General features: G+C 39.6%; 1 protein-coding gene across 1 annotated transcript in view; it reads left to right on the top strand.

Annotated features, from left to right (window-relative positions):
- Positions 1-798: 798 nt before the first annotated feature.
- Positions 799-20,087, top strand: part of LOC306981964 (partitioning defective 3 homolog B-like) — a gene marked incomplete at its 5' end in the record, with an annotated part of 137,416 nt that continues 118,127 nt past the window's right edge. The window contains 2 exons of the mRNA XM_079581704.1: positions 799-921; positions 14,269-14,370. Coding sequence (XP_079437830.1) covers positions 799-921; positions 14,269-14,370 — 225 coding nt within the window. The remainder of the gene's footprint in view (positions 922-14,268; positions 14,371-20,087) is intronic.

Here is a 20,087-nt window from a genome sequence, read left to right on the forward strand (position 1 = left end):
ATTTTGGGAGGCTCAACCTGTATCTCAACGGAAAAATAGCCTCATGATCAAGTAAAACATTATTTTATGTTTTATTTCACACAATTTATGACTTTTTTGCTCTCGCAGTACTCAAATAACATGTTCTCCAAGTACTTTTTTTTACTCCTACTTGAGTAATTGTTTGGGTCACTACTTTTCACTTGTACTTGTCATTTTTTTCAAGTAACGTAGCTAGTAAATATTTTGGCTACAGTGCACACCTCTGGCTAGCACCTACAAACATGGCGGATCTCCATGGTAACAGTGAATTTCCCCGAACCCTACCTGCGCTGTGCCGTCACTAAAAGTTACATCAAAATAATTTTTTTAATTATAATAATCAATATGACTGGTGTTATCGATAGGAAAAAGGTTACAAAAACATTTATTTATCAATTTCAACGTACATTTAACAAAGGTGTGTGAAACGCGAAGTTGTTTGTTACTTCCGGGTTTCGCTCTCGCGTTTGTTTTGATTGGGAGGAGAGAGGCGCGTGCAACCTGTCGGAATCCCGCTGTTTTCTGCTGTAAATACTGTTCTTCTACTGCCTTATCCCAGCTTTCCGGTTTATATCTTCGTCCTCGACATGTCTTCGTTTGTTTTCACGCTAAATATTATCATTTTCGTGGCGTAGGAGCGAGTTTTGACGTGATTTGGGACACCTACTGCATCCACGCACAGGTGCTAGCTACAGCGAGTGGGACGGACAAACTACCTGCCGAAACCGCGGGGATATTTTTTGTTTTTCTGAGGATTATTTTTGGATATTTTGCAGCATGAAAGTGACGGTGACTTTTGGGGGGACCGCGGTGGTGGTGCCCTGTAAACCCGGGTGGACTGTGAAGGATTTAGTGGACCAAGCCACGCGGAGATATCGGAGGATTTTGGAGCAACAACAGGTGAAAACCGGAGACGCCTATATTAGCTCAACATTCATTATTTACACGTTGTTTTTGTGCTAACCCTTTCTTTATCAGTGGAATGCCCAGGAAAATCATTGAAATGGAGTTTTTTTTTCAAGTATTGTGGGTTATTGTCTTAATTTGTCATTTCAGGTTATGCAAAGTTGCCATTCAAAGTAGTTTGGTATGGCTATTATAAGCAGAGCTGGTGAGAGTAGTCACCATGTTTACTCAAGTAAGAGTAACGTTACCTTGAAATATTTTTTATCAAGTATAAGTAAAAAATAATGACCCAAAACACTACTATTTGTGATATTTCTAAAGAAAATTCTAATAAAATGGCATGAAAGTCCATAAAAACAAAATAAGTCTATAGAACGAGCTGCACAAGACGGTCTACATCTATTTTTCAGAAAAAAATGAAGCATTTGCCTCTTAAATATTTACTCAAAGTGGATAAAGTAGCAATTATTTTTACTCAAGTAAGAGTACAGATACTTCATTTTGAGTTAAAACGAAGTACAATTGGGTCTTGCCGCCAAATTGGTGCCTTTTCAGCTTTTTTTTAAATGATTTTTCTTGATACTTTTAAAATTGGGATATATTTAGGTGTACAAAAATGCATGGGGGCCAACTCAGTCTCTCTTTTTATTATTTTGAATGGGTTTTTCCTATTTCTCCTCTTCAGAGTGGTGACAGGAATGACAAAATTGGACCAATTTGCCGAATACTAATACTACTAATATACTAATGCTAATGCTAACTAGCACAGAAGTACACGCTGTTCCCACTGAGACAACATTTATTTTAGATATTGATTAAAAACTTGGATTTACACATTAAAAATTGGTAACAGGAATAATGTGACATCTCCGAACGTCCACAAACAGTTGAGCGAGAGTCACTGATTGGTTTAGATCGTGGGAAAGTCTCTTCTTGATTGTGATGTCATTGGACTGAACCATTACCACCCGCCTTAACCGAGCACATTTTCTCTGGTTCGGCTTTACTCAAATCTAAAAGCTTCTCTTGACTGGAGTTTACGGCCCTTGTGTAGCGCCTCATTTGAAAGATCGACAAAAGACCCTAAGGGAATCTTTCTCCTTGTTGTTGCCATCGCTAGTTTAAAGTTTTTTTTTCATTGCTGCATTTTTGTCACTTTTTCGTCACATTTTTCGTCATATTTTCGTTGCATTTTTCTGATTTATTCATCACATTTTTGTCACTTTTTTGTCACTTTTTTGTCACATTTTTTGTCACATTTTCGTCACATTTTTGTCACATTTTTGTCACATTTTTGTCATTTATTCATCACATTTTTGTCACTTTTTTGTCACTTTTTTGTCACTTTTTTGTCACATTTTTGTCACATTTTTGTCACTTTTTTGTCACTTTTTTGTCACATTTTTTGTCACATTTTCGTCACATTTTTGTCACATTTTTGTCATTTATTCATCGCATTTTTGTCACTTTTTTGTTGTATTTTTGAAACTTTTGTCACATTTTTTGTCACTTTTTTGTCACATTTTTTGTCACATTTTTTGTCACATTTTCATTGCATTTTTGTAACTTTTTCATCACATTTTTGTCACTTTTTCATCACATTTTTGTCACTTTTTTTTTAGAACTCTGGGTTTTTGTCGCTATTTAGATGCTCTTTCTTTTCAAGAAGCTTTTAGATTTGCCAAAGTAGAAAAAATGCTCTGTTCAGGTGGGGGTTAAGAGGTTAATATGTGGAGAGTTTTTGTAGTTTGGTAACAGGAATGGCAAAAACTTAGGGACAAACATAAAACTGCAAATGTTTCATAAGTAAAATAATAAGATCTCTTAGTGGACAAAGTAATTAAGTGATTCTTTTGTAGTTCTGGCTGCAATTCATACATTTTATACGTTATGAAAAATCACAGGCCAATGATTTGACTTTGACTTTTTAGTGCCGTATCTATTTTGAATAATTTTTTGGAATAACTGTACAAACGGCGCCTGTTCCCCTCTCTTGCTGCCATGATTGAAATGCCTGATTGTTGAAATAAGACCGGCGTGAAATGCAATGTGGTGGAGTGACATTTCTCATTGTCACGACTCACCACCTGCCCCCACAAACTTTAGCTCAGCTCGAAACATGCTCAGAATGGTGATGTAACACAGATGCCACGAGAAGCTGCGCTGTTTAGTTCTACGTCAGAGGAATCTGCACATGTCACTCTTTTGCCCTTCTCTTTGGCTGTTTAATTAGAAATGATCTGGTGAAGTTCGGATGGAGTTTTGAGGATCATTTTAGCCCTGGTTGGTTCAGTTCCAGCATTGAGTAAACACACATATTTAAAATAGCTTGCGGCTAAGGCTGGGCGATGTTGACATGAATCAATGTCTCAGTATTTAAAACCTTCAGAAAAATGCTAAAATGTGACGGTACACTGAACTTTTTTTTTTTTTTTTAGCATTTGACATTTGGCCTCTAGTGACTGTGTAAATGCCTGACTTTGCTCATTAATATGCATGACGTCATCAAAAGTTTTGGAATGAAATGTATCGGTATCGCATCGTCATACAAAACATCGCAATATTTTGGAAAATCGATATATTGTCACACTCACACTTGAGATCTACTCCATCCATCCATTTTCTTCCGCTTTATCCGGGGCCGGGTCGTGGAGGCAGCGTCTCAGCAGAGATGAACAGACTTCCTGATCCATGAAAACCTCCTCCAGCTGTTCTGACCCCGAGGCCACACCAGGCCAGCTCGGAGACATAATCCCACCAGTAGTGATGCACCGATATCACTTTTTCTAAAACCGATACGAGTACTTGGATTTAAGTACTCGCCGATACCGAATACCGATACGAGTACAAGGCATTTTCTTCAACATTCTTTCTTTTTTCACAGCAGATTGGTTTGTAATTAGTAAATTTACTCATGTACATTTCCTTAAGTAAAGTCTGCGACACATTTAAGAGCAGTTGCATTAGAATTGTGCTGATGCCATTTCTTTATTTATTTTATCTTCATTCAATATCATTTTTAATTTTTATTGCACTGTCCATCATAGACAGAAAAGCCCATGTCCTAAAGCTCCTCAAAGCCTGTGCTTTATTCATTTATGTATTTTTATTCAACAATAGTATTGAGATGTTACATAAATGGTCTCTTTTCGTCTTTACTTCAGCTCCTGTAGATTTTCTCGTGTGTTTGTAGTAACTTAGCGAGAAGCTACAGCGTTTTCATTGTTCTGCTGCAGCTCATTTTCCTCAATATAAACATGCTGTATGTCTTCAATTTGGATTTTCTGAGGACTTTTTAGTCGCTGGGTTAGTTTTTAGGATCAGCGTCAGAATGGCCAAAACTGCTAGCGGCGAGTTAGCAACGTTAGCCTGTATGTTGTAAACACTGCAGACGCTGCAGCTCTAACAACATTAAGCTCTGGTTAAATCCAGCTCAGACTCTGGTTTAGAGAGCGCAGTCTGTAATAAAGTCAGCTCTATGTGGATTATTGTATTTACACTAAACAATTCTCCAGTTTGTTGCTTCTTCTCTCCTCAGCTGAGAGGTGCGCCTTGCTCGCTGGCCGCACGTCAAATGGTATCGGGACCTCATGAATGAGTACGAGTATGAGCACAAGCATGTGGTATCGGCCCGATACATCCCTGACCATAGGTGAGGGCGGGAATGTAGATTGATCGATAACTTGAGAGCTTTGCCCCCGACTCAGCTCCCTCTTCACCACAACAGTCCGATACAGCGACCGAGATCTACTTGATAATTTCAATATTCTCTTGTTGACGATAGTGCCCACCTCTACTTGCGGCTTGTTCTTTATTAGTTTTTGAAAAGTTGTTGCTAAAGATTGCATATCCTGTTACTATGAAAGGAAGTCGAATAAATCTCCTCTTTTGGATGTATTTGTTGTGCGCTCGACTCCTGATCCTGTTCGCTTGTCAAATCACCCACATTTCACATTTTTCATGTTATTGTTTCCGTATTTCCTCCTCTGTCTCCCTCGTGCCCGGGCCGTGCCATCCTCCCGGCGCCACATTCATCACTTTGTTGCCGTGACCTTTTAACTAATCGCCCTCCTCCTCGTCTTCCCCCCTGTCCCGCGGCGATAGGTGCCCCGAACTCTCCCCTGGCACCTCACCGGGAATCACCGCCGTCAAACCCGTACAACGGCGGTGCCCGAGTCGAGCGCCGCCGCCGCTATCTCTCCGGGCAGGTGGCGGGACGGCGTTTAGCGCGGACAGGAGCCATTGTCCCGTTGAGTGATGAGGGGATCGGAGCCGGTGACGGGGACGAGGGGCTTATCGGGACGGAGAGAGCCCGCCTACGAGTGCACATGGCTGGGCAGGGAGCGCCGCCGGAGTGGGGGGGGGAGAGAGGGACGGGGCAGAGGGTTGACGACTCTATGAAGTCGCCGCACACAACACCGGCCTCGACGAGATTCCAGCCACTGATGCGTAATTGTTTTTCTCTAAAGGGTATTGTAATTAAAATGAAAGTCACTCTCAGCTGCCGCCTTTGTTTAAGAAGTCCCAGTGTGAATAATTTACATGATTAATTTGGCATAAATTTCGTTTGTGAGAATGAAACGCAAACCAAATTGTTGTCGCATTGTCGTGCTTTTGATTGCTTCCGTTTGGTCCGTATGGTTTGATTCTCTGATGAAGTGCAGTTTTCCACTATTGTGATCTCGTTAAGGACAGTTTTTCCCCTTGAGGTTCGTCAGAAAAGTGCAAAAGAAGACGATTGTGAGAAAAGACCTTTGTGCACCGTGCATATAATCGTATGCTCACTACTGCCACCTCAGATCTTATGTGTAACTGCAGTCTCTATATTAACCCCTTAACTCCCACCTGAACCGAGCGTTTGGCTTTACCCCAGTCCAAAAGCTTCTGGAAAAAAGCTGAGACGAAAACAATGATGGAAATGGGACAAAAAAGTGACGAAAACATTGACAAAAAAGTGGCAAAAATATGACAAAAAAAAGACAAAAAAGTTTCAAAAATACAACAAAAAAGTGACAAAAATGTGACAAGAATGTGACAAAAAAGTGACAAAAATGTGATGAATAAATGACAAAAATGTGACAAAAAATTACAAAAAAATACAAAAATGTGACAAAAAAATGACAAAAATGTGACGTAAAAATGACAAAAATGTGACAAAAAAAATGACAAAAATGTGACAAAAAAAATGACAAAAATGTGACGAAAAAATGACAAAAATGTGACAAAAATGTGACAAAAAATTACAAAAAAATTACAAAAATTAGTTTAATACCCAACAAAAAAATGATGGAAACAAAATGTGATGACGTGAGGAAAAGGTCAAGGTCAAGGTCAAAGTTTATTTATAAAGCACATTTAAAATACAGTTGACACTGCCCAAAGTGCTGTACATGTTTCAGTGAGAGACAAATATATATATATATACATACACACAGTACAAATAACAACATGGAATGATCAACTCAGCTCGTGTTAAAAGCCAATGTATAGAGGCGTGTTTTTAAGAGTGACCTAAAACTCTCAATGGATGAGGCTGATCGAATGGAAAAAGATCCTCTCGGTTCAGACGGGAGTTAAGAGGTTAAGCTCGTGCATGACGGCACTTTGGACCCAAAGTAACAACTTTTTGAGTGACAGTGCAGGATTTTAGTGGCATTAGGACATTGCTGGAACATGTAGGGGGAGGAAAATACATTTTTAAACTCCGTACAGTCCCTTTTAGATCATTATTGTCATGATGTTGCAGATCAATTCACAATTATATCCATTGATGAACTAATGGATGAACATTAAACAAGGATCAGTGGATGTTTCTACACTAAGTATCCTTGGGTATATTACATTAACATCAACTCAGCTGCGACTCTACTCCGAGCTCCTCCCGGGTAACTGAGCTCCAGCCACCCTGCGAAGGAAGCTCATTTCGGCCGCTTGTATCTGCGATCTTATCCTTTCGGTCATTACCCTAATCTCATGACCATAGGTGAGGGTGGGAACGTAGATCGATCGGTAAATCGAGAGCTTTGCCATGAAGTGATCTGATTTCAAATATGTCAGACCAGTTATTTCTTAAGCTAAAATACACTCGGCTTCAGCAGTGGTTATTTTATTGCATTAGGCTTCTATAGGCAAGGCAAGGCAGGTTTATTTTTAGAGCAAAATTCATACACAAAGCAATTCAAAGTGCTTCACAGTTAAAGCAGCATAAAATATAAGAAAAACAAATACAATTAATAAAAACATCAACATAAAATTAATCAATTACAGTAAGAGGCAAGAGTGTAGATAAAATAGGTATTTCTATCATAGTTTCTGACCCAGCCTTGATTAGTTTTTGTTAGCATTAGCATGCACCTGCTAGCTTTAGCACGCTATTGTTAGTGCGGTGATCAAAAATACATTTGCGGAGGCTAAAACTAACTCATCGATTGATTCTCTAGGTTCTTAGGTGTAAAAGTTGTGTTTTTTTTAAGGCGTTGAGAGCCAAAAGTGGAATCAGTTCAGTATCAGATACTTTATACTTGTATATCCAGTACTGGATCCCTAACACTAATAGTAAAGCTCTTCTTTGCTGCCTGAAAGTTGTGGATGAAGGATGGGAATGTAAAAGTGTGTTTAGAAAGTTTAAGCTCACATTTGGACATGTGCTTCCTCTTTCATCAACAAAAGAATGAGGTCAAGGGTCTTTACAGTGAAGGTTTTCTCCTGATATTTAGTTTTTATGGACTGGAAAGGAAAGGTTAGCCTTACTGTGAATTAGGACTGCATGATTTTGACAAAAACTATTTTTTCTGACCGATCTTGTGATTCGATTTGTGATTGTAGAGAGAATGTTTTATTTTTCATGCAGTTGAGCTTTGAGCCTCTTCTGATCGGCCAAAGGAAGCGAGGCTCGATCATTCTGATTGATGAACATGGAAAACAAAAACCCTCTGCCCCTTGAGGTTTGGTTGCCGCAGTTGCTTAAACCTTTGAATTCTTCGTCGATTGGGAAACGGGGAAAATCCAGGCAGACACAAGAAAGAACATCTGATCAAAGCCTGGACCTTCTGGCTGTGGGACAGAAGCCAAACACTGGAAAATAAAAGCCGTCCTGTTTTGGATAAGAATGACTTGATCCTGATTATGTTTGGACTGTGTTATTGCCATTGGAACCAGAATCATAATTTTTCTTGCCTGTTTTTACTAAGTTTACACAGTAGTTTCTCTTACTTTAACCCCTTAACTCCCACCTGAACTGAGCACATTTTCTCCAGTTTGGCTTTACCCCAATCCAAAAGCTTCTGGAAAAAAGGTGTGAAAATAGCGACAGAGCTGAGACGAAAACAATGATGAAGATGTGACAAAAAGTGACGAAAAAATGACCAAAATGTGACAAAAAATGACAAAAAAAATGACAAAAATATGACAAAAAAAGTGACGAAAAAATGACAAAAATATGACAAAAAATGTGACGAAAAAATGACAAAAATATGACAAAAAATGTCACCAAAAAACAACAAAAATATGACAAAAAAATGTGACGAAAAAATGACAAAAATATGACCAAAAATGTGACCAAAAAAAGACAAAAATATGACAAAAAATATCACAAAAATATGACAAAAAATGACCAAAAATGTGACAAAAAATGTGACAAAAAATGTGACAAGAAAAATGACCAAAAAATGACCATAAAAGTTACAAAATGAGTTGAAAACCTCCCCAAAAAAAGATGGAAAAAAATCTGATGACGTGAGGAAAAAGATCCATTCAGATGAGTTTTATAGATCTTAGCTTTCAAATGAGGTGCTACACTGGCCTACAGGATTTGGGTAAAGCTGAACTGGAGAAAATGCTATCAGTTCAGGCGGGAGTTATGAGGTTAAACAAATGAATGCATGTTCCATTAACGATCGTTTCCTAAGTCAGTCCAAACCTTCCCAAGTCTCACAAATCGTCTTAAATCAAGCACACTGAAGCCGTTTATCTGATTCTCCCAGTGCCGGCTGCTGCCACATCATTATCCCAGCTTTGTGCCAACATGACTTAGCTGTTTTCTTTCTTTCCCCTGTATTTGTCCTCACAGGTGTAAAAATAGCCACGGTCACGCTCCGACCTGTCAGCCTCGGTCCCGACTCCTCGTTTCCCAGAATGCTGCTGATTAAAACGCCCCGGTCTCGATTCCGACTCATTGATATTTTTAATTAGTCGGTGCCGCCAGACGCAGACTCAGCACATCTCTTTTGGCGTCGCCCGGGGGGACGGTGACCAGCCAGTAGATGAGGGGACGGGAATGTATCACCGGGAAGGACGGGGGGGGGGGAACCGGTGATGGAAAAAAACAACGGAATGGGATTAACCTCTTAACTCCCGCCTGAACCGAGAGCATTTTCTCCAGGTCAGCTTTACCCAAATCCTGTAGGCCAGTGTAACACCTCATTTGAAAGACCTACAAAACTAAATTGATCTTTTTCCTCACATTATCAGATTTTTTTTCATCACTTTTTTTGTTGGGCAGTCATCTCATTTTTTGTGACTTTTTCGTCAAATTTTTCGATATTTTTTTTGTCACTTTTTCGTCAAATTATTCACATTTTTTCGTCAAATTCTTAGCACTTTTTTGTCCATTTTCTCTCAATTTTTCATCAAATTTTTCTCACTTTTTTGTCAATTTTTTGTCACTTTTTCGTCAGTTTTTTCTCTCTTTTTTCACATTTTCATCCTTGTTTTCGTCTCAGTTTTGTTGCTATTTTCCCACCTTTTTTCCAGAAGCTTTTAGATTGGGATAAAGCGGGAGAAAAAGTGCTCGGTTCAGGTGGGAGTTAAGGGGTCAGGAGAATAACTTCTACTAATTTTCGTGACTTTTTTTTGTCACTTTTTCGTCAAATTATTCGCATTTTTTTCCGTCAATTTCTGATCAATTTTTTGTCAAATTTTTCTCACTTTTTTGTCAAATTTGTGTCAATTTTTTGTCACTTTTTCGTCACTTTTTTCTCACTTTTGTCACATTTCCATCATTGTTTTCGTTTCAGTTTTGTTGCTATTTTCACACCGTTCTTCCAGAAGCTTTTAGATTGGGATAAAGCGGGAGAAAAAGTGCTCGGTTCAGGTGGGAGTTAAGGGGTTAAACAATATTACTGCTGGTATCGGAAAAATAAAAGTATGAGGGTAAGCAGGTACTGAAGAAGTATTAAATGTTTATATTCAAGTTTTGATGCTTTTGGTCATCAGAAAGTTGTGTGAGAAAGAAAAAAGAATTTGGAAAAAATGAAAAAAAAAAAAGGAAGATTTTGAAACATTTGGAACAAATGGAAGAAAAAGTAAAAAAATAAATAGGGGAAATTGGGAAAAATGTTGGTAAAATAAATGGAAAAATTGGGAAAAATGTGAAAAAAATGTAGAAAAAAATTGGTAAACAAATTAAAGGGGGAAATTTGTCAAAAATTTGTTTATTGGTTTAGGACAGTGTGTGTTAATCTTTGGCTAATTACCATCCGTCGTCCCCCTTGCTCACTCTCAAACATCCTGGCCTATTGTACATGTTTTTAGTGGTGGAGGAAGCCTACTCAGACACGGGGAGAACATGCAAACTCCACACAGAAAGGCCCCGTCCTTGGTGGGAATCGAACCCGGGACCTTCTAGCTGTGAAGCACGAGCGAGTGAGATACATATACCTCCGGCCTGCTAGTCTCCAAAAGCTAACAACAGATTTGTCTTCTTGAACTAAAGCTCTCTGTCTCATTACGTCATCGCTCCGTCCTGCGACTGCGTTCTCGCCGCAGTCGTAGTAACTTTTCCTCGTCATGAGTCAGGATTGTGGGAGTTTTTCCGGTTCAGCCAGTTTTTCTGCCAACCGCCTCCGCCCCATGCAGTCTGCTCGTCTGTGAGAGCGACTGAACACGCCGACTTCAGCGCTGGCTGCTTTCCAACGCCATACGTGTACAATAATGATGATGAAGCGATATGTGCTGGGAAACGTCTTCATTTACTTTGCTTTGTTGATCAAAAAGATATTTGTCCTGAACAGATACAAACACAGATTCCAAACACTGTCTAATATTCTCCCTTTTCCCAATTTTTTCTACATTTTCCCTCCATTTATCACATTTTCTTTTTCAACTTTTGTTCCCAATTTCCCCCCAATAATTCACATATTTTTTTTCCAAATAACAGAGAAATCCCTCAAATTTTCTCCCATTTCCGCCCCAATTTTTCCCCAGTTTCCCCCAATAATTCCCATTATTTTTCCCAATAAAAAAGAAAACCCTCCACTTTTTCTCCCATTTCTGCCCCAAATTTCCCCCAATTTTTCTCAAATTTTCCCCATTTTGTTTTTCCATATTTTCTCCCCAATAATTCCCATAATTTTTTCCAAATAAAAAAAGAAACCCTCAAATTTTCTCCCATTTCCGCCCCAATTTCCCCCCCAATTTTCCCCAGTTTCCCCCAATAATTCCCATTATTTTTCCCAATAAAAAAGAAAATCCTCCACTTTTTCTCCCATTTCCGCCCCAAATTTCCCCCACAATTCCCACAATTATTCCAATCCCCCCTCCCCCTTTTATCTAATTTTCTTTTTCAACTTTTCTTCCCAATTTCCCCCCAGTTTCCCCCAATAATTCCCATTATTTTTCCACTTTTTTTCCCATTTCAGCCCCAAATCTCCCCTAATTATTCTGATTTCCCGCCCATTTTTCCCATTTTGTTTTTCCATTTTTCCCCCCAGGTTCCCCCCATTTATCCCAATACATTTTCCCCAATAAAAAAAAGAAATCACCCCCAATTTTCCTCTAGTTTTCTCCCATTTCCGCCCCAGTTTTGTTCAACTTTTTTGCCATTTATTCCATATCCCCCCCCATAATTTTGTCCAAATAAAAAAAGAAACCCTCACATTTTCTCCCATGTCCGACCCAATTTTTCCCCCAATTTCCCCCAATTATTCCAATTCCCCCCATTTATCTTATTTTCTTTTTCAACTTTTCTTCCCAATTTTTCCCCCAGTTTCCCCCAATAATTCCCATTATTTTTTCCCAATAAAATGAAAAAAATCCTCCACTTTTTTTCCCATTTCCGCCCCAAATTTCCCCTAATTATTCTGATTTCCCGCCCATTTTTCCCATTTTGTTTTTCCATTTTTCCCCCCAGGTTCCCCCCATTTATCCCAATACATTTTCCCCAATAAAAAAAAGAAATCCCCCCCAATTTTCCTCTAGTTTTCTCCCATTTCCGCCCCAGTTTTGTTCAACTTTTATGCCATTTTTTCCATATTTTCCCCCCAATTATTCCCATATTATTTTCCAAATAAAAAAAAAATCCCTCAAATTTTCTCCCATGTCCGCCTCAATGTTTCCCCAAATTTCCCCCAATTATTCCGATATCCTCCCCATTTATCCCATTTTGTTTTTACCACACATTTTTCTCAACTTTTCTTCCCAGTTTCTCCAACTTTCCCCCCACATTCCTTGACATTGTAGACGATATTGTACATTTTCACATCTTCCAAACAGTAATTTCTGACATTTTCTTCTCCGTGATATATGTTCCTTCTCTCCCAGAGCTGATCCACTTCCACATCCTTCAAAACATATTGCGCAACCGCGGATTAACACAAATAATAGCATAATACAGCTAAGAAAAAACATGGCCGACATATTTTGCTGCTTCTGTGATGTAAATAAATCCAGACTGGCTTCGTTAGTCTGAGCTCTGAAAGAGGAAACCCTTTTGTTCCGCTGTGTAAACGGACTCAGTGGTTGGTTTGGGCGTGTTCACTGTGACCAATGTGTTTAGTTTTCTGTCAAACTTGTGTGGTTTGTTGCTGCTCCTCCTTTCTTCCCTTTCAGCTCATACACAAGAGAATAATTGTTTTCTGTGTGAGGTAATGGCTTTATTGTGACGGCAGTAGTCATAGTCCTTTAAAAATTAAACAGCAAATGGCAAAGAAGTTGAAGCTGTCGAACCACAACGATGCTAGAATGGTATCGGAAAATAAGTTGATTTTTTTTGGCCAATTTTTTCATAATGTTTTGCCCAATATTTGCCCCATTTTTCCATTTTAAAAAAAAAAATTTGCTAATTTTTTATTACTAATATTATCCCTGTTTCTCCTCTCATTTTTACCCAATTTATTACCAATTATTTTCCCAATTTTCCCCCCAGTTCTCACATTTTCTTTCTACTTTTTCTACTTTTCTTCCGATTTTCTCCCCAATATTTCCCATTATTTTTTTCCCAATAAAAAAAAATCTCTCAAATTTTCTCCCATTCCCCTCCCCCAATTTTCCCCCCAACTTTCCCCCCAATTTTTCCATTTTTTCCCCCCCATTTATCACATTTTCTTTTTCTACTTTTTTTCCCAATTTCCCCCAATTTTCCCCCAATAAATCCCATAGTTTTTTCCCTGTAAAAAAAAAAATCCCTCAAATTTTCTCCCATTTTCCACACACATTTTTTTCAACCTTTTCTCAAATTGTTCCATATTTTCCCCCATTCATCACATTTTCTTTTTCAACTTTTTTCAACCAATAATTCCCATTATTTCCCCCCCCCCAAAAAAAAAACAAACTCAAATTTTCTCCCATTTCCGCCCCAAATTTCCCCCAATTATTCAGATCTCCCCCCATTTATCCCATTTTGTTTCTTAACACTCCCCATTTTCTTTTTCCATTTTTTCCCAAGGTTTCCCCCACACAAATTAGCCCCATTAATCTTTCTTGCACTGTGCTCGGGTCAGACTGTTTTTAATGCAGGCTACTAGTTACCATAGACGTGCACTAGCCTAGCACTAGCCTCCGATATCCCCCCATTTTCCCCATTTTGTTTTTCAATTTTTCCCCCCAGGTTCCCCCCATTTTTCCCGATACATTTTCCCCAATAAAAAAAAGAAATCCCCCCCAATTTTCCTCTAGTTTTCTCCGATTACCGCCCCAATTTTGTTCAACTTTTTCGCCAATTTTTCAATATTTCCCCCCAATAATGCCCATAATTTTTCCCCATTTCCCCCACAATGTTTCCCCAAATTTCCCCCAATTATTCCGATTCCCCCCTCCATTTATCCCATTTTGTTTTTAACACTTTCCCCCAATTTTTCTCAACTTTTCTTCCCAGTATCTCCAACTTTCCCCCCACATTCCCCCCACAAATTAGCCCCATTAATCTTTCTTGCACTGTGCTCGGGTCAGACTGTTTTTAATGCAGGCTACTAGTTACCATAGACGTGCACTAGCCTAGCACTAGCCTAGCATTAGCCTAGCACTAGCCTAGCACTAGCCTAGGTCCAGGTTGTTGCTTTCCCGTAAGCCGCCGTGTGTTTCTCTGACTCAGTCCTGATGTTTTCGTAACTGCTGTGTTGTTTTCAGATGGCTGACGGTGCCATTCGTGCCCACCACCTGGAGTACAGCGATGGAGGGATTTTGGACATGGACGACCCGCTGGCAGATCTGGTGGAGGACAGGGAGAAGGTACGGAAACATCACATCCAACCTGACACTTCTTAACATAACTCTGAGAACATGTGGAGTCTGGTCGGCAGCAGCAGCTTTCAGTTTTTCATCGGATCCGGAAACTATTTTTAAGGAGCCGGCAAAAATTGGAGATGATATAATGGTGTTTAATGTAGGGATGCACCAATACGAGTACTTTGATTTAAGTACTTGCCGAGTACAAGGCATTTTCTTCAAGAGACTGACTTTTTCACAGCAGATTGGTTAGTAATTAGTAAATTTACATTTCCTTGAGTAAAGTAGACACCACTTTTATTCAATATAGTTTTTAATTGTCCATCACAGACAGAACAGCCCATGTCCTAAAACTCCTCAATGCTTGTGCTTTATTCATTTATCTATTTTTATTTAACAATAGTATTGAGATGTTTCTTATTACTGCAGATAAATGGTTTCTTTTCTCCTTTACTTCAGCTCTGTGTGGATTTTCTCGTGTGTTTATAGAAACTTATCCAGTAGCTTCAGCATTGTCATTGTTTAGCTGCAGCTCATTTTCCTCAATATAAACATGCTGTATCTCTTTAAGTTGGATTTTCGGAGGACTAGTTTAGTTTTTCAGATGAATAAACCCCTGGGCATAAAACAGCGTAAGAATTAGCTCAATGCTAACAACAAGCCGCTGTAAAAAACACAACGGCAACAACAAAGATACAGAACTCACATGCTCTTTACCTGTTGCTTTGTTCTCTTATCCCTTGTCCCGATACCGTTGTGTTAGGGCTGTGCAATTCATCAAAATTCGATTACAATTTCGATTGTTACACTAAGCCAGGGGTGTCCAAAGTGCGGCCCTCGGCCTCTTGCTGTATCGGTACACATCACCAGAGATGGACCTTTTTATTTGAAATGTAATAATTCTACACAATTCTAACCAAACAACTAACATTTTATTGTGAGACAGAGCTGGCATGAAGGTTTTAAGCTTAAATAAAGGTAGGGATGCACCGATACCACTTTTTCTAAAACCGATACGAGTACGAGTACTTGGATTTAAGTACTCGCCGATACCGAATACCGATACGAGTACAAGGCATTTTCTTCAACATTCTTACTTTTTTCACAGCAGATTGGTTTGTAATTAGTAAATTTACTCATTTACATTTCCTTAAGTAAAGTAGGCAACACATTTAAGAGCAGTTATATTAGAATGGTGCTGATGCCATTTATTTATTTATTTATTATTTTCATTCAATATAATTTTTAATGTTTAATTTTTATTGCACTGTCCATCATACACAGAAAAGCCCATGTCCAAAATCTCCCCAATGCCTGTGCTTTATTCATTTATGTATTTTTATTTAACAATAGTATTGAGATGGTTACTGATTAATGGTCTCTTTTCGTCTTTACTTCAGCTCCGTGTGGATTTTCTCGTGTGTTTTGTAGCAACTTAGCGAGAAGCTACAGCGTTTTCATTGTTCTGCTGCAGCTCATTTTCGCTCAATATAAACATGCTGTATCTCTTTTATTTGGATTTTCTGAGGACCTTTTAGTCGCTAGGTTAGTTTTTCAGATGAATAAACCCCTGGGCATAAAACAGCGTCAGAATGGCCAAAACTGCGCTAGCCGCGAGTTAGCTACGTTAGCCTGTATGTTGTAAACACTGACTCCACGCTGCAGCTCTAACAACATTAAACCCTGGTTAAATCCAGCACAGACTCTGGTTTAGAGAGCGCAGTCTGTAATAAAGTCAGCTCTATGTGGATTATTGTGTTTACACTAAAGAATTCTCCAGTTTGTTGCTATTTTCTCTCCTCAGCTGAGAGGTGCGCCTCGTAGGTGCGCTGGCCACACGTCAAATGGTATCGGTTTCTGGTATCGGGACCTCATGAATGAGTACGAGTATGAGTACAAGCCTGTGGTATCGGCCCGATACCCGATACTGGTATCGGTATCGGTGCATCCCTAAATAAAGGTGTGGGGCACAATTTAAACCTCTGCTAGTCGAAGGTTTTGCAGCACTAACTACTGATCTACGGCCCTTCACCCGTGTACGCTTCAATATGCGGCCCCCCATGAAAAAAGTTTGGACACCCCTGCACTAAGCGATTACAAAATTAGCATAATCGGAAAAAAAATAAAAACATTAAAGAAGCAGACTTGCATTATTTCATGACGCTGGGATTATTTACCCTTCGCGTGAAATGCGAAGGACCATGGCTCGTGCTTTTGCCTGACACAAAAACAAACTGCGCTGCAGTGTTAATTTCGTCAACTAAAATATTTAGTCTTAATTTTAGTCAAAGTGATATTTTTGCCGACTAAAATTGGACTAAAACTAAATTAAACGTTCCTCATGAGACTAAAACTATGACTAAAATGTCCAGATATTTTAGTCGACTAAAATAAGACTAAATAAAAATTAAAAGGAGAGACTAAAATCATCCAAACTTCTATTGACCGTCTGAAAGAGCCTCGTATCATTTAAATTTACTGCCAAATGAACAGGTCTGTGCTTTATTCATGTGGAAGCAGCTCCATGAAGTCGAGGACCACGATTAAATATGATTATAATGAATATTATAAATATAAGTCGACTAAATTAGTCCTAATTTTAGTCGACTAAATTGACATGCAATTTTAGTGGACTAAAACTAGACTAAAATTGAAAAGTTTTTTTTTGACTAAATCTTGACTAAAATTCCATTACATTTTAGTCAAAAGACTAAGACTAAAATAAAATATGTTGTCAAAATTAACACTGCGCTGTGTGATGATGTCATCAGGCCGCGTTGCTCAGTTTGCTTGCGCAGGTGTGAGGGCCGGCCAGCAGGGGGCAGGTGTGAAACAGAGACAATACACAGACAACAGAGACAGAGTCAGTAATCGAGCAGCCCTATGTTGTGTGCGTTCCCTTCATGGTGTTTTTATGAGGCTTTATGTGCTTTTGAACTAATGTGGGTCTTTTTTTACTTTTTCTCATGACGCTGAAACATAATAAATGAGTACAGCGATGTGTAGTAGTAGTTTTAGACGTATTTTTACTCGTCGTGCAGCTCTAATCCGCATTTTTGTTTGTTAATCCATGTCTTTCCGCTGTTTTCTTTACCTCCTCCTCAGACCGTCAGCTCTCGACATCTGACAGACAGCATTCCTTCTCGGCAAAGTCACAAAACAAGCGTCGTTCTTCCATTGACATGTTTTTTTTCTCCCCCCCCCCCGGTTTGAGAGACAACAAATTGCAGCGCGGCGTTCCTGTCATTCTTAGTTACAGCCAAAGCGGGGAAAGTGGAGAAAGAATTGGGTTTTTTTGCGGTGGTTTTAGATTTTCAATAAACAAACCACGTGTGACACCGAGACAATTCTGCCTGTCAGAGAACGTTAGGGACCTGGACTTACTCGTGCAATAAAGTGCAACTGCCTTTTTTAGCTTTAGATGTAGACGGAACAAGGAGACTTAGAGACATATCAGCTATTTCCAGGTTTTATCCAAGTTGTATCATCGTTCTCTGGCTAAGTATAGTATTACAAGTCTGGCAGTAGCAAAGGTTCTTCCACGAGGGCCACATCCTTTGATTGTAGAGAGAGAGAAATCAGGGCAGATGTTGTTAAGGCGCTATAAGAATGCCGTAAATGCTCTAATATAGGCCGGGGCATTTATTTACTCAAGGGCCATTAACATTTCAAACCCTCTCCCAGCGGCTGGAACTTTGACGCCTTTTATTTTGTCGGGACAACAGGAAGTATAGGCCGGGGCCTTTGTTTACTCAAGGGCATCTCGGACCAGGCCTTTATTGGAACCAGGCCACAATTAGAGACAGGCCTTTATTTCTATTTGAGCAAAACGGACGACCAGGAAAATGAAGAAAAACAAGATTTGTGTCCATGAAATATTAGGTTAATTTATTAATTAACATTTCAAACCCTCTCCCAGCGGTTGGAACATTGACGCCTTTTATTTTGTCGGGACAACAGGAAGTGTTTCGTTGCTGTTAGCGGAGCTTTGACATCAGTGTCCCTGCAGGTTCTGTTTCGTTTTTACCGCGGACCGGATTATTTGTTGTTATCTCGTGTAAAAGGCGAGTTTAGACGGAGCGTTTGTGTTTGTGATCGATCATGAGACTGACCCGAGAGAAGACGAGACGCTCGCGCTGATGGGAGGAGTTATTTTGAGGCGTGGGACTGACCTGCACACGGAGCAGCTGGACGTGCTTTGAAGACGCGATGGAGACTTTATTAAAACCCTGGAGGGTCACACAACATTTGAATATAGTCACAGGAGGTTTGAAAAGTGGCTAAATCTGTGTCAAAGTTACGCTCGGATCAGCTCCTCCGCAGCGTCCCCCTCGGCCCGGGTTCCCGTTTGTTTACTTCCTGCACCTGAGTTTTCATTTACACCAGTATGAGACAAATTCATGGGGAATATTTCTACCGTTATAGTTTCTAATAAAAGCCCCGGCCTGTTGTAGAGACCGGCTTTAATTTGCCTCCGCCAGCCGCCAAATATCAGCCACAGAATTGTATTCCTTTTTTAGAAGAAGATGAAGCAAGCAGAGCGAATGAAAACGCTCCGGCAGACAGAACCGGAAGTTGCGAAGTCAAATGTTACCCATAATGCAATGCAAAATTCAGCCGCTCCCCCGCCCATCAGATGAAACGCTATTGATTCGTTAGCAATTGATTCGTTCGCGTCCCATTGGCTAAATATATGGCCTGTATCTTGTTATTTGCTCTTGTAGATTCCCCCTCCTTCCAGCAGAGGGCGCTTCAGACACACACACTGATTCATTTGAAATATATAACATGAAATCTCGAAGCGTGAGTGCCTAAAGTAGATTTATAAGCCACAATGAGCAGTTTTGACTCATAATGACATCGTTAAAACCCACCTCTGTGTTTGCTTCTCCAAATATCAGCACTTTGCTTTAACGATGTGAATCTTACTCAGCATCCGGCGAGCCATTGTGCCCCAACAATCGGTGACTCCGGCGAAAAACCCCTGTTGCCGTTTTGGCAGAAAAACGCTGAAACGGGGAGAGCGATAAATAATGGAGGCAGAGGACGGAAATAGAAATGTTTTTTATCGTGCGTTTAGAGAGAATAGGGGCCTCGTCTGTTGGGAAACCGCTCCATAATGATGAGATCTGAGGGAAAGCGTGCATTTTAATTTCCCGTTTGATGTGTTTTTTTGTTTATGCGAGTTGCTTTCGGACCCAGAGCTGGATGCTAAACTTGTACTCCTCCGTGGGTTTGTGGGATTAGCATAGTATTCATCATAAAGTGCTTTTTCAGGTGAGGAGACCATTTGAAAAGTTTACTGTCATAACTTATCATTTCTTTGGCAAATTTGAATAGATTTTTCCAAGTCGTCTTCTTTTACTTTTCAGCTGTGACTTATTTGTTTGTCAGTATTTAACTTTTGTTTATAAGGTGGGGCCGAGCCAGAACAGGAACTCAGCTGTTTTGGGGGAATACATGGATTTATTATACGGCTCTTTAGGGCTGTGCAATTAATCGAAATTCGATTACGATTTCGATTATTACACTAGACGATCATAAAAATGGCATAATCGAGAACAAACGATTATTAAGGATGCCCTCCCGCTCGTCCATCCAAAGCGCAAAAAGTCCGTCTGATCAGCTGAAACACCAGCGCAGCCTGACAGAACTGTAAATAACATCGTACTAATATGTTTTATACCTAACTCTTGAGATAACGCCACTGTTAAGAGCTC

The sequence above is a fragment of the Gobius niger genome (genome assembly GCF_951799975.1).
Source record: "Gobius niger genome assembly, chromosome: 23".
NCBI classification, from domain to species: Eukaryota; Metazoa; Chordata; class Actinopteri; order Gobiiformes; family Gobiidae; genus Gobius; species Gobius niger.